The 13,605-nt window shown below is 43.9% G+C and overlaps 1 protein-coding gene across 1 annotated transcript in view; it reads right to left on the bottom strand.

The window, feature by feature from the left end:
* Positions 1 to 13,605, bottom strand: part of DYNC1I1 (dynein cytoplasmic 1 intermediate chain 1) — a 693,069-nt gene that overhangs the window by 655,090 nt on the left and 24,374 nt on the right. Inside the window, exon 2 of the mRNA XM_029588927.1 lies at positions 13,303 to 13,419. Within this exon, the coding sequence (XP_029444787.1) occupies positions 13,303 to 13,419 (117 nt within the window). The remainder of the gene's footprint in view (positions 1 to 13,302; positions 13,420 to 13,605) is intronic.

Below are 13,605 nucleotides of genomic sequence, written 5' to 3'. Positions count from 1 at the left end.
GGAACAGCTCCCCTATGAGGAAAGGCTGAAGAGGTTAGGGCTGTTCAGCTTGGAGAAGAGGCGGCTGAGGGGGGATATGATAGAGGTCTTTAAGATCATGAGAGGTCTTGAACGAGTAGATGTGAATTGGTTATTTACACTTTTGAATAATAGAAGGACTAGGGGGCATTCCATGAAGTTAGCAAATAGCACATTTAAGACTAATCGGAGAAAATTCTTTTTCACTCAGCGCACAATAAAGCTCTGGAATTTGTTGCCAGAGGATGTGGTTAGTGAAGTTAGTGTAGCTGGGTTCAAAAAAGGTTTGGAGAAGTATTTGGAGAAGTCAATTAACGGCTATTAATCAAGTTTACTTAGGGAATAGCCACTGCTATTAATTGCACCAGTAGCATGGGATCTTCTTAGTGTTTGGCAATTGCCAGGTTCTTGTGGCCTGGTTTGGCCTCTGTTGTAAACAGGATGCTGGGCTTGATGGACCCTTGGTCTGACCCAGCATGGCAATTTCTTATGTTCTTATGTTCTTAGAAGTAGTAGAGTCACTCAGTCTGGAATTCAGCTGTTTAAAGGCAGTAGCCAGGGTATCAAGTGTTGTTCTGTAATCCGTTGGGCAAGGGCAGGAATGGCCAGTAAGGCTGAGAGCTGAGCCAGGTGCATGGAATTAGCAATCTGTTACATTCTGTGTGTAAAGTTAGGCAGTGGGCCTTTGGGTCGTGGAACAGATGACTCCAGCCACAGGGAGGAGCCCTGTGAGGACTCACCATGACAGGCGGGATCTCAGCAGTGATTGACAACAGAGGCAGTAGCTTTATTATGCAGCAAGAATAACCTGAGGAGCAGGTTAATAAACTCAGTCCATGTAAATAGCCTGCAAGCAGATTTCTCCGGTAGAAGTCCACAGGGCTGGGTAATCCATGAGATACTTCATCAAGATGAGACTTGTGATGATGATCTCCAGTAGTGATCTGTAGGGTGGGGTAGGCCGGAGACTGAAGCTGGTGGTTGCACAAGATAATGCAGATCTGGTAGTGGCCCGCAGCATGGGGTAACCCAGGGAGTACCTTCTCTTGATGAAGCCTTGTGTTGGCGATCTCCGGTAGTGGTCCGCAGCGCGGGGTAGGCCGGATGGCGATGGTAATGGTCGCACAAGACATTATGGATCCGGTACTGATCCACAGAGAGGTAACCCGAGAATCCACACGATGAAGGAGAAGTAGGTCCAGTATTCACTCAGCTTTAGAGAAGTAGTAGAGTAGACAGCGAGGAGACCCGGAACAGGAGCACTGGAGGGTCGTCCGAGGAACAGTGATGAAGCTCACTAAAAGGAAGGTGAGACAGGTAAGATGGCTCTCCGAGGAGCGGATAGCCCTAGGTGTAACAAGTAGGGATGTGCAGACCAAAAGTTTAAGTTCATAAGTCCATAAGTCGAAAGGGGGGATCATTTGCGGTCAATATGGACATATGGAGAATTCCATAAGTTGAGTCTATGTCCATATGTGCAAATAAAAATTTAAACCCCTCACCCGCCTTAATCCCCACCCCCCCCCAAGACTTACCAAAACTCCCTGGTGGTCCAGCGGGGTCAGGACGCCATTTCTGAACTCCTTTGCAAGGAGCACGTGAGGTCGGCGTCACGTCGGAGTGACGCGGCGTCACGTGATTCCCCTCGGGTCCGCTCCCGGACCCTCGTTGGTCCCAAAAGGCACTTTTGGCCAGCTTGGGGGGGGTCAGGAGGCCCCCCCAAGCTGGCCAAAAGTGCCGTTTGGGTCCAACGAGGGGTCCGGGAGCGGAACCACGATGGACCACGTGACGTCGGCTTCACGTCGGAGTGACGTGGACGTCACGTGATTCCCCGCGCGTCCGCTCCCGGACCCTCACGGAACTTTTGGCCACCTTGGGGAGTTTTGGTAAGTCTTGGGGGGGGGGATTAAGGAGGGTGAGGGGTTTAAATTTTTATTTAGATCAACAATCGCGATTTCCAACGTATTCAACATAGCTATGTTGAATAAGTTGGAAATCCGATCGTTTTCGCCTCATCACTTTTTTAAGTTAAAAAAAAAAAAAAGTTGCGTTTTACATTTAAGTTCAAAACGAATGCACACCCCTAGTAACAAGGCCCCTGAGGAGCGGGTACTGAGATCACCCAGACAGGAACAGTGAGACAAGTCCCAGAATGGCGGAATTGAGCAGGACAGGAATCCTTGCTAACTCGTAGCTTAGATGGTCAGCTGAGCTTAAGTATAGTAAGCGGATGATGTCATGTGGTGGGGACGCCTCCGAGGTTCCCGCCATGACGCGTACAAGAAGGGGGCGCGCGCACACGCACTTGCCCTAGGTTACCCTGGATACAAGATGGCTGCCGGGAGCGCCCACGCCATCCCGGCTACGCCATGGGGTTTGGCATATGGAAGCGGAGGCGGCCATCCTTCCTAGACTCAGTGCTGTAGGAAGAAAGGAGGTAAGCAACAAAGGTCACAGTCGCCTGTGACCGAAGGGGCGCAACAGGAAGTTGTTCACAGCAACCCAAAAACTGCCTTGCCATCTTATTATCGAATGTCCTGCACGCTGAATCCTGACTCTCCAAGACCTTTTGTGTCAAAACTTTGGTTCCAATCTGTCACACCAGTCATGCAGTTTTAGTCTTTCAGTTCCTTCCTGCTATTGCTTGAGAGCTGTTCCTTGACGCTGGTTCCTGACCTGCACTTTCGACCTGCTTCTAGTACCTGTTCCAGCCTTGTAACCTGCCTGCTAATTACAATTCCTGGCCTACAGCCAAGCTCCAGATCCAGTTCCGCTCCAGTTTTTGTTACTTGCTGATTTCAATAACCAGACCTCTGCCTGTAAGAGTGAAAGTCTTGACTCCTGAGTTTTTCCCAGCCTGGGTGTCAGTGCCTGGTGTTGGGCCCCACCCAAAGTCCATAAGTACACAAAGGGCAGGAACCTCACAAGTTTGTTTTTAACTTTCCTCTGATATTGTTTCCTTGGCTCAGAATGCTAAGGAATTTAAAGGAAGACTGGATGCTTTGGAAAAAGAGGTTCATGCTATGAGATCTGCCTTAATCCAGGTTAAAGTATTGTTGCATCGAAGGATGAAGCAGATGGCGAACTATACTCACCCCTTACATTTAGAACTTATGAATTTTCCTAAGGTTCAGGTATATTACCTCATGAGATTTTTAAAATATATCTTGTAGAGGTTTTGAATGTTTCATCAGAAGTCTGTCTATCTTGCAAAATGAAACAAGGAGGCTCCCTGGTGGATGTTCAGATAAAACCTTCAGTTCTATCTGGTACGAATTATTTGACTTCCCAGCTGGAAGGTTCAGGGCAAAAAGAATGCGATAGGGCTATTTTGCTGGTCTCCACTACTTTTTGAACAAGATACGAATATGATTCGTATTTTCAAACATCTCATGGTTTGTTTATGGGACAAAAACATTCAATTTTTTAGTGATGTTACTAAAAGAACACAAGAAGGAAGAAAAATGTTTCTTGCTATGCGTTAATAAACATGTGCTCTTCGTTCTACGTTTTGTTTACAACATCCATTAAATGTGTAGTTAATTATCCTAAGGTTCAAGATGGCTTTTTTTTTTTTGTCTCAGATCAGTTAGGATTTTTTCTTGATGCTAAGAAAGTCTCCGGAGCTTGCCTACTTGTCAGAGGGGATGTCAATGTATGCTATGTGATTATTAGTTTATATCCAGACTTTAAGTTCATGTTAAGCCTTTTTTAATTTTCATATAATGTTCTCCCTGACTTTTTCTCTCCTTCCCCTTGTGACTTTGGAGGACTAATGAAGATATGATTTGTCAACTAATACATTACCCATTGTCTTAATTACTTGTATATGTGTTCTTTTGTTTCCTTTTGGTGTGATGAAATTGATGAGCTATTTGTATTTCTGTTATCTACCAGGTATTTCTTGTAATTTATAAAGCTGATATTTTTATAAATATAAAGCATATGAAAGAGATAAATACCACTCTACATAAACAATTATATCACCCAGCAGTTACATCGTAAACAAGAAAGCAAATTCATTAAAACAAAACCTTTCACAGATCAAATTTACAGTTTGCGCCTATAGAAAATGTTTGAATCCCAGCCTCACACTAAGAAGAGATGTATTGTGACCATAAATCATAAATATTTTAGGATGGCAAGATGCAAGCCTGAAAGGTTGTGTTACGGGCCAGGTTGCATGGAACGGCTAGGCAATCTTGCTCAGTATAGGAACAGTTTTTTCTTGGGAAAGTTACATAAGCGGGACTCGAGGGAGGAAGAGAAGTTGGTTTTGGTGTACAGGTATGCAATAACATTAATCTTTAACATTGAATTTCTTGTTTTCTCATGCTTGGGTCTTTTTTTCCCTGCAGAACTTATCCTTAATGTAATTTTTTATGTAGAAAATAAATTCATTGTTTATGATTCTTCAAACAAAAGTACTTGTGAGAAAGAGGTTAAATAACAGCAATGAGTAAAAAACATGGCGGAGAAAACTCAAGCATCATAACCTGTCCAACAGTAGTCCTACAATACTTAGTAAATGCATCATGAGGTTCAATCAGAATTTTAACAGTTCATAACAAATTATTCTCCCACTTAGATTTCATCTGGGGCATTTAAAAAAAAAAAAAAACAGTGGAAAAAGAATTACAATTCTAAATGAATTTAATATGAAACAACAACATTATAAATGTAAACCCCGGGCGGGACGGATCCTTTACTTGGCACCCAGGGGCACATAGAAAAATAAAGGATGGATCCTTTCTGCTTATAAAGAGACCTCCAGAGTTTCTATAATACCTCTCCCTTGCTCCACGGATAGCTTTAGTCTCTCAGGCCAAGCTCCCATTGGTGGGGATGAACAATAGCTGTTATACGCTGCTTCTTTGCATTCAAGCCCTGTCTCTGTCCTTTGGCTCACAGCACTGCCAAGTTACACTGTCTTAGAATCCAATAAACACACAGGAGAAGAATGGTGGTTTCCAACCTCTTTACTGATAGTTTGATCAGATGATTGAATAATATTTACATTTCTCTTACTTGATTGATTAGCAACAATAAATAAGGCAGTGGATAGGTAGAATAAACTTGTAACTTTACATCTTCTAGCAAAGTCTCTAAATCACTTTTGGGTAGATTTTTAAAGTGTTGCTCGTGCAAAAATGGCCTACATGCATATGTGGGCCTCACATGAGCAATGTGCATTTTAAGAAGCCACAAAGTATGTGTGTACATACCCGTGCAAGCGTCAAGAAGGGGGAAGAAAAAAAGTGGGGCATGGGTATTCCAGGGCGAGGGGCATAAGTCCTCATTTTAAAAAAGCTGACCATGGCATGTGTCAGCTTGTTATCCATGTAACTTTACTTCTGGCCCTGATGAGGAGCAAGTCTGGAGATCTCGAGTTTTAGGGCATTTTTTACACTCGCTGCCCACGGCAACCCCGCGGTGTGGCCCTCTCACTTCTCTGCGCAGCCTGCAGGACCCAGCTCTTCGTCACTGGTGGCGGTGGGCCACTAGCCCCAACCTCAGACATCCACCAGCGCCTCCAGCCTCATTTCGCGTCCCGGGACCTCCATCCGGGATGCCTCCATCCATCAGGTCTCTCTGCGTGGGCCGTGGAGAGACGCCTCCAGCGGCACCACGCCCCTCCCTAGGCACGCGCACGTGTCACCTTGATCCTTTTAAAGGGCCCGCGGTGGGAACCTGGCCGTGGACCCGGATGCTGACGTCACGTCCTGCATCACATATATATCCAGGCCTTGCAGTGAAACTTTGTCTTTGCAATAGATCTCCTTGGTCTCCTGTTTCCAGTTTCCGAGTATTCGTTGCTTCTTCGTGAGTCCTATTCGTGTTCCTGCCTCTTCTGTTCCTGGTTCTTGTTCCTGTGTTCGTCTAGTCTCCGTGTGCTGATTGACTTCCTGGTTTGACCTCTGCTACGCCTGACTTCACCTTCCTTCTCCAAGCCTGACCTCTGCTACGCCTGACCTCGCCTGCCTTCTCCAAGCCTGAGCTCTGTTACACCTGACTTTGCCTGCTTTCTCCAAGCCTGACCTCTGTTCGCCTGACCATGCCTGCCTTCTCCGTACCTCAACCATTGCCTCACCTGACCATGCCTACCTTCTCCGTGCCTTGACCATTCCTTCGCCTGAACACGCCTGCCTTTTCCGTGCCTTGACCATTGCTTCCCCTGACCATGCCTGCCTTCTCCATGCCTTGACCATTTCTATGAACAATTACGATTCAGACTTTCTTGAGTCCAGAGTTCCACGTTGCTTGCCACACCTTCCAATTGCTGCCAACTTCAATTCCAGCTTGACAGTGACGCCTCTGTCCCTATCCTCTGGCATGGACTATTAAGGCTCCGGCCTTCCTCTGCTCAAGCACCCTCAGTCTCTCCAGGTTCCTTGGTACTTGAGTTTCTGTTCCATATTCTGTCCGGGATAGTGCTACGCCATCTGCTGGCTGTTGTCTCTGGGCTGAACCATCTACTACCTATATCTGACCTTGAGGCCTGCCTAAGTCCTGCCGGCCCTGGCACCTAAAGGCTCAACCCGAGGGGAACATGGGCTGGTATTCAGTGGCCTCTCGCTTCAGCCCACTCTACCTGCTGATGGTGGGGACTCGTAGGTCCTTGCCTACGGATTGCGTCAACCCCACCTCAGTCCAAGAATCCACCTCCAACGCAACACATTTAGAACAGCATGAGGGTTGGGGGTCAAGTGGGGGGGCTTGCAAGATGAAGAACAGAGGGGTCTTGAAGACCTCGATATGAACTGGGCAAACTGGTGGGCTACTTTGAAAAACTAGTTTTTTCCTCATGCGAGCATGTTTTAAAATCCATCACATATGTGCGTAAAAGCCACTAAAGCCCTAGCCGAAATACATCCGGAATGGATCATTTAAATGATACGTGCATACTTGTGAGCACAATTTAAAATTGCAGTGTCTCTCTGCTTATGGGCGCACGCGCATTCCTTTTAAAATTACCCTGTTTGGAAGAACTCCTTATTTACAATGAGATTTCTTCTTCTCCCACTTACTCAATTTCCTCAGATTATGTAGCTTCAAGTTAGTTCAATCCTCCCTTACTTCCTAATTTAATTTTTAATCCTTCTCACTGAAAGTGGTTAGAATGCATACAGTCTCAAATTTAATCAGAAATTAGTCCCAGATGTAATATCTTCCAGGAAATCCTTTAGATAACCTTTAACTCTTCAGACAACACCAGAAGGGTACCTCACTCTCTTTCTTGATTCTGTTAACTCCTTAGTCAGTGCGTGTGCACTTTTTACCCCTTCATGTAAGATTTCCTCAATAGCATCAAAGTTCTTGTTACCTTTATGTTGTCTCTTTTTTGTTTCTCCTCATAATGCACTTTACTGGGTGGCACTTATAACACCTCTGTATCTTTCTGGAGGAAAGACTTCCCTCATCCAAAGATTTGGTATACTGACTCCCATGGGTTATCAGTTCCAAGTGAAAAAAATATTCAATGAACCCAAAAGGGGAAAAAAATCAAGCAAGAAACAAGCATATTGGAATAAAACCTCTGTGCCTCCAAATAGATGAGATAGTTCAAAAAGACAGTTAATGCAAAAATATACTTCTTCTGCACTGGGTCACCAGACAGTCTTTATCTTCTGGAGGAGAGGCCAAAGGCTGCCAGAATCTTCCCTTACACAGGATCTAACCGTACAGAGCAGACGCCCCAATCCACTGAGAAGGAGTACGAAGGCTCTCACAGGTAGTGCTAAAAAATCAGCTTAGAAGAGTCCAAAACAATCTTACAGGCTGGAGAGACAACTCAGCAGAGGCTGGCTCCTAAATGGGGAAAGTGCCTTACACCAAATCCCATATATGAGGAACAAGTACAGAGCAAAAAGCAGCAAGGCTCCTGGTTGCCTGAAAGTCTAACTAAAAATGCACAAGGTTAGCAGAAGCATTGGGATGATAAACATCTAAGACACACCATCTGCATGTTCCCACATGGGTGAGCAAAACCCAAACCCTTCCAATTGAACTAAGACTTGAATCTTCCTCACAAACTTTTAAGAAAGAACTAAAAGCATGGCTTTTTCTAAAAGCTTTTTCAACATCTTAAAAAGAATTATCTTCTAAATTCAACTTAGTATCTCTCATTCTTTCTCTCTCTTCTGTCTTCTTTAATTTTCTCCCTTATTTGTATAATATAAATGCATTTGCTATACTTCGGTATAAAAAAAAGTCTCTAAATAAATAAATAAATAAATAAATAAATAAATACTTCTGCTTCTACTTTTCACATTGTATTTTCTCTTACTTTTATTATATGTGAACCGATGTGATGACTTTTGCTGAATATCGGTATACAAAAAAACAAATAAATACCTTACCTCATAAGGGAGAGGGTTACCTCTCCCTTATGAGGTTCTCAGAGTCCTCCACAATTTAAGTTCCCGGCTTTCGCCCAAGCCATGATTACCCATTGTTCCTCTACCTGCTTTCACCCAAGTTACCATGTTACCTGCTTTTCACCCAAGTTATGTTATCCAGGTTTTTTTCTACCTTGTTAAATGTAAGACAAGACTTTGTCACTGTTGTTTTTTCCAAGTTGTAATGTAAACCGAAGTGATAATTAATCCTGTTAATTGAACCTCGGTATATAAAAGTTATAAATAAATAAATAAATAAATAAATAAATAAATAAAATAAACCTCTCTCGATTGCTTCCTATTGAACCTCCCCAGATTAATGGTACATTCCTTTAATCTCTTACATAAAAAGTCCCTTACATAAAAAACACACTTTGGCCCTGACTCACTATGCATTTCTTCTACAGACAAAGAAGAGGAATAAAAGCCATAGAAGTCTATATCTAGACAATGGCCAGATATCACAGTTAGCTGATCAGTTTTTCTTTATAACTTTAGGGCTGCTCTTCAACTTTCCTAAAGTTACCTGGCATTGTTATCCAGATAACACTGAAAATTTGGCATTTATCCAGCTAATTTACAGGGTCATTTATCAACTCGCGTTATGGTGTTTTTGAATGTGTTAAAGCGTTTTCGCATGCGAAAAGCACCATAACGCATGGTGCAATGCAAATTTTTAAAAGGGGAGGTAATGGGGCAGTCGGGGGCGGATATTTTGTAAAAGTGGGCTGGCTTTGCAAATTCATAATTCATGATATCGCACAGTTTTAATGCCAAATATAACTATACCTTTTTCATTAGCATTAAGCTGTACAATGTCATGCAAAATGCCCATAACACAAATTGCGATTTTTTTTCGCAAATTCCGTTTTGGGCATTTTTAGGCTGGGGAAGGGCCTGAGATGTGGGAGAAGGGGAGAGGGAAGGGCCTGAGATGTAGGGAGAGAAAAGGGAAGAGAAAGAGAGAGAGCCTCTGGGGGTGGCACATAGCAAACAGCTATTTATACTACTATAGGAGGACCACCTAGTAACTCAAGGTGAGGTTTACATAGTAGTGTAGGGGTTAGGGGCCACTTTTACATGCAGAGTGAGATGTACGAACAGAACAGTACAGTCTTGTGAAGATATGATGTCCTTCGGAGTGAGGTAACATCAAGCTAGATTGAGAGAACATTGTACAAATCTCATCGTTGTCCGAGTTTCCTCACTCCAAAGGACATCAAATCTTTACAAGATTGTACTGTTCTGTTCGTACGTCTCACTCTGCATGTAAAAGTGGCCCCTCACCCCTACACTACTACCTAAACCTCACCTCGAGTTACTAGGTGGGCCTTCTATAGTAGCATAAATAGCTAACTACTATATGGACCTCATAAATAGTCTCTCTCTCTCTCTCTCTCTCTCTCTCTCTCTCTCTCTCTCTCTCTCTGTTGCGATCCTGCCCGCGAGGAGCGCGGGCAGGCTCTTACCTTCTCGCTGCCAGTTGGGCTGCTGACGCTGCTGCTTCTCTTTCCCTGAATCAGCTGGGGCCGTCCCCGCAGCTGTTGCCATGCGGCCGGCTCCTCTGCTCCTGTTTCTGCCTTCCCCCGACATGCTGCTGCGATCCCAGGACCTTCAGCCAGCAGGTAGGCTGTCCCTCCCAGTGCCTGCTTCAGCCCGGGTCCTTGCCTGGCAGGGAAGCTGTCCCTGCCAGTGCCTGCAGCCTGCTACAGCTCTCTCCTCTGCCTGCAGTCTTACCGCTCCTCCTGGGGCTGTATTCACGGCATGGAGCCGTACTTGCAGTCAGCCCTTCTCCTGCTTCCTGCTTCCTGCTTCAGTCCTTGCAGCTGGGAGCTGCTCCAGCGACCTGCCTTCACCCAGCTCCAGTCCAGGGCTGCTCCGCGGCTTCCTTGGGCCCTCCACGTGGCTGAGGACGCCACCAGCTTCCAGCTCTTCTCTCCAGCTTCCTAGGGCGCGGGCGCGTGCCTCTCTGCTCCTCTTCAAGGGCCAGCCAGATGTGGCCCCCTGCTGACCCCTCCCTGGGCGTTGTCCACCTCAGCTCTACTAAAGGGCTCAGCGTTCAGTCTGTCTTTGCCTTCGCAAGGAGTTGGTCACTCCTGAGAACCTTCGCTCCAGGAAGTTGTCCGTGTTACAGCACTTCTGCAAGGTCCTATGTTTCTTGTTCTCTGTCGGAGCTCCTCGTCCAGTCCTGATGTCTGCCTGCCGTTCCAGTCCCAAGGTCTGTCTCTTGATCCAGTACCTATGTTCCAGTCCTGATGTTACCTGCTGTTTCAGATGTCCATGTTCCTGCCCTGAGGTGTGTCTCCTGTTCCAGTATCCGTGTTCCAGTCCTGATGTTACCTGCTGTTCCAGATGTCCTTGTTCCAGCCCTGAGGTCTGTCTTAATCCTTGTTCCTGACCCTGATGCTTTAATCTGCCTTGAGCTGCCAGGAGTGCAGCGTATCTACCTTGAGCTGCCAGGAGTGCAGCAAACCTTGCCTTGAGCTGCCAGGAGTGCAGCAACCTGCTTCTTCCCTGTGCTCTCCCGCTCTCAGCGTGGTCTGCGACCAGCCTTCCAGGGCTGTATAGGGCGCGCTTGGGACAGGGTGGTCCGTGACTCAGTCCCACGGGTGGTCTGAGTAGGGCGCCCTGAGGGACAGTGCCCATGTCTTCCTTCAGCCCTCGTTCCTGAATCCACCTCTGTGCATCCAGTACCTCGTCCTGAGTCCACGTCTGCTCCTGAGTCCACCTCTATGCATCCTGCACCTCGTTCCTGAGTCCACATCTATGCCTGAGTCTACGTCGTTCCTGAGTCTCGTCTGTATCCATGTTCCAGTCTTCGCTGCCCTGGCCTCCATCCGGCCTGCCGCTTCGTGCCGTACCCTGCGGCAGGTCCGAAAGGGCTGGGAACGGTCGGAGGACTATTCACAAGACCAACATTGCGTTGTTGGGTCTTCCGAAGCGTGCAGGTCCGGAGGAGGGCCTGTCTTCCAGTCTTGCTCCCATCCAGCCCATGCTCGGGCATGCCACGCCTCCCGCAGCACCTCTTCAGAGATCCTCTGGGGTCGAGCCGTGGCCCAAGGACACACATCTCTCAGGAAGTGGGATCGCTCTCCTAGCGCTCCACAACACTCTCTCTCTCACTCTTATAATAACTGTGCTAAGATAATGCACATTGTGATCAATAGGCTATTACCATAAGACACACCCCTATTGCATGTGATAGTTTGATGAATCTAACCCTTAGCTGGATATCTGACTCCACCTCAGAATGCCTCCATCTTGCCCCAAAATTAGTTGGATAAAAAGTTATCTAGCAAACTCAGGGTTGGGATTTTGAGACATCACCATTTATCTGATTAAGTCCATACTTAATCACACAAAAATACAGGAGTCAAATTGCAGACTTCATAAAGGTAAACCACCAAAGTCCAGTATTAAAGTGAATAAAGATTTCACAATGTCATATTTTCAGAATATCAAGATACTAGTGTTAATGCAGTATATAGGGCACCAGATCTTAGACAATTGGCACTGAATATTGGCCTTCATGTTTTTTTATTAGTGTTAAAGGATCTCAATGCATTTCCTGAACTATCAAGACAAGAACCACTCAAAAATGTACTCTGGGTAGCTGTTAAAATCCTTTTACTGGTTGCATGTTCTTCCATACTTTAAGTAGCCACGCAGACATAAATCACTTTGTAGAGCATCAGGATCATCATATTGGCTGTCCAAGACAGTGCTACATCTGAAATCTCTTCATTATCTAGTTAGCATGATCTGTGTAACTGTATATTTTGAATTAGGTTACATTGTATGTGTTATAATATGATGCTAATTTAATTATTTTAAATTTATTTGAATGATTATGTTATGTTGTAATTTTTTATTTTTTTTGTTTCTCCCGTATGGATCATCTGGGTAATCACATGGGTCAAAAACTGAAATATAAATCAGTATTTTAAACACAATATTACTGCACAGTAAAAAAGCATTAGGAATTAAGATTTCTTTTTTTTTTAGCCACTAACATGATAGGTATAGATGGGTAAAAAATTATAATCCAATATCAAAATTTTAAATCTCACCTATTCTGCATGGATTTTCCAGCAGAAGTGGGTTATAGGTACAAGATAATGATTCCATAGAAGTAGTTTATAGGATCTCCATCCTATGAACCACTTCTGTAGAATATGAGAATAATTATTCAATTTATTAGCATAGTTTGTGACTGTAGAAAATTAAAGATATAAAGCAAACCCTCGGTGGGGGGCATATGTGTTTTGGTCAAAAGTGCTAACTAAAAAATATATATACTGACATCATTTACAGGATTAACATTGTTTACTAACTGATTTTTACACACTTACATCATAAATATAGATGGCTTAAAAATTATAATCCAGTATCAAAATTCTAAGCCACACCGATACTGCATGGATTTTTCACAGAAGTGGTTGATAGGATCATTATCCTGATCCTGTAAACCTCTTCTACAGGAAACTTTATGCAGTATAGATGTGGCTTATACTTTTGATACTGGATAATCATTTTTGACCCATCTATATTTATGATGTAAGCACCTAAAAATCAGTCAGTAAACAATGTCAGTCCTGTAAACAATGTCAATAAATATATTTTTTCATTTATCACTTTTAATCAAAACATGTATGCCCCCTCATTCAGGGTTTGCTTTTTCTCTTTAATTTTCTACATTCACAAACTATGCTAATAAATTGAACTTGCATTAAAATGTTAATTTCTCCGACACACTTTGAGAATTAATATATTTTATTTTAAATATGGAGATAATCCACAAAGCCACATAATAGCTAACTACAGAGAGGAACAACAGAAGAAATGAAATTCCCTAAGTTGTGATTTTAATTGCATATAAATTTACCTCTTTCTTTTTCCTTTCCTCTTCCTTCCTTTTCTTCTCCTCTCTTATTTGAGCTAAGCGTTGTTTTTTGCGCTCCAGTTCAGCTTTCAGATCGCTCTTGTCAGACATTGTGGTTTCCTGTTAGGCAAAGAAAAATATGAAGCATCTGAAAGTAATTATAAAATGACTTTTTTTTCTCTTCATTCAAACATATTGACACCTTCTAAAAATATTTTGTTCGTCTGCATTTATAAATTAGATTTATGATACACAAAAATTTCTAAAAGCCACAAAAACAGATCTAACTTTTTTAAACAATGTAGT

Source organism: Rhinatrema bivittatum, chromosome 2 (assembly GCF_901001135.1).
Source record: "Rhinatrema bivittatum chromosome 2, aRhiBiv1.1, whole genome shotgun sequence".
Classification (NCBI taxonomy): domain Eukaryota; kingdom Metazoa; phylum Chordata; class Amphibia; order Gymnophiona; family Rhinatrematidae; genus Rhinatrema; species Rhinatrema bivittatum.
Note: the sequence above shows the minus strand (reverse complement) of the source record. Positions and strands in the feature narration are given on the sequence as shown.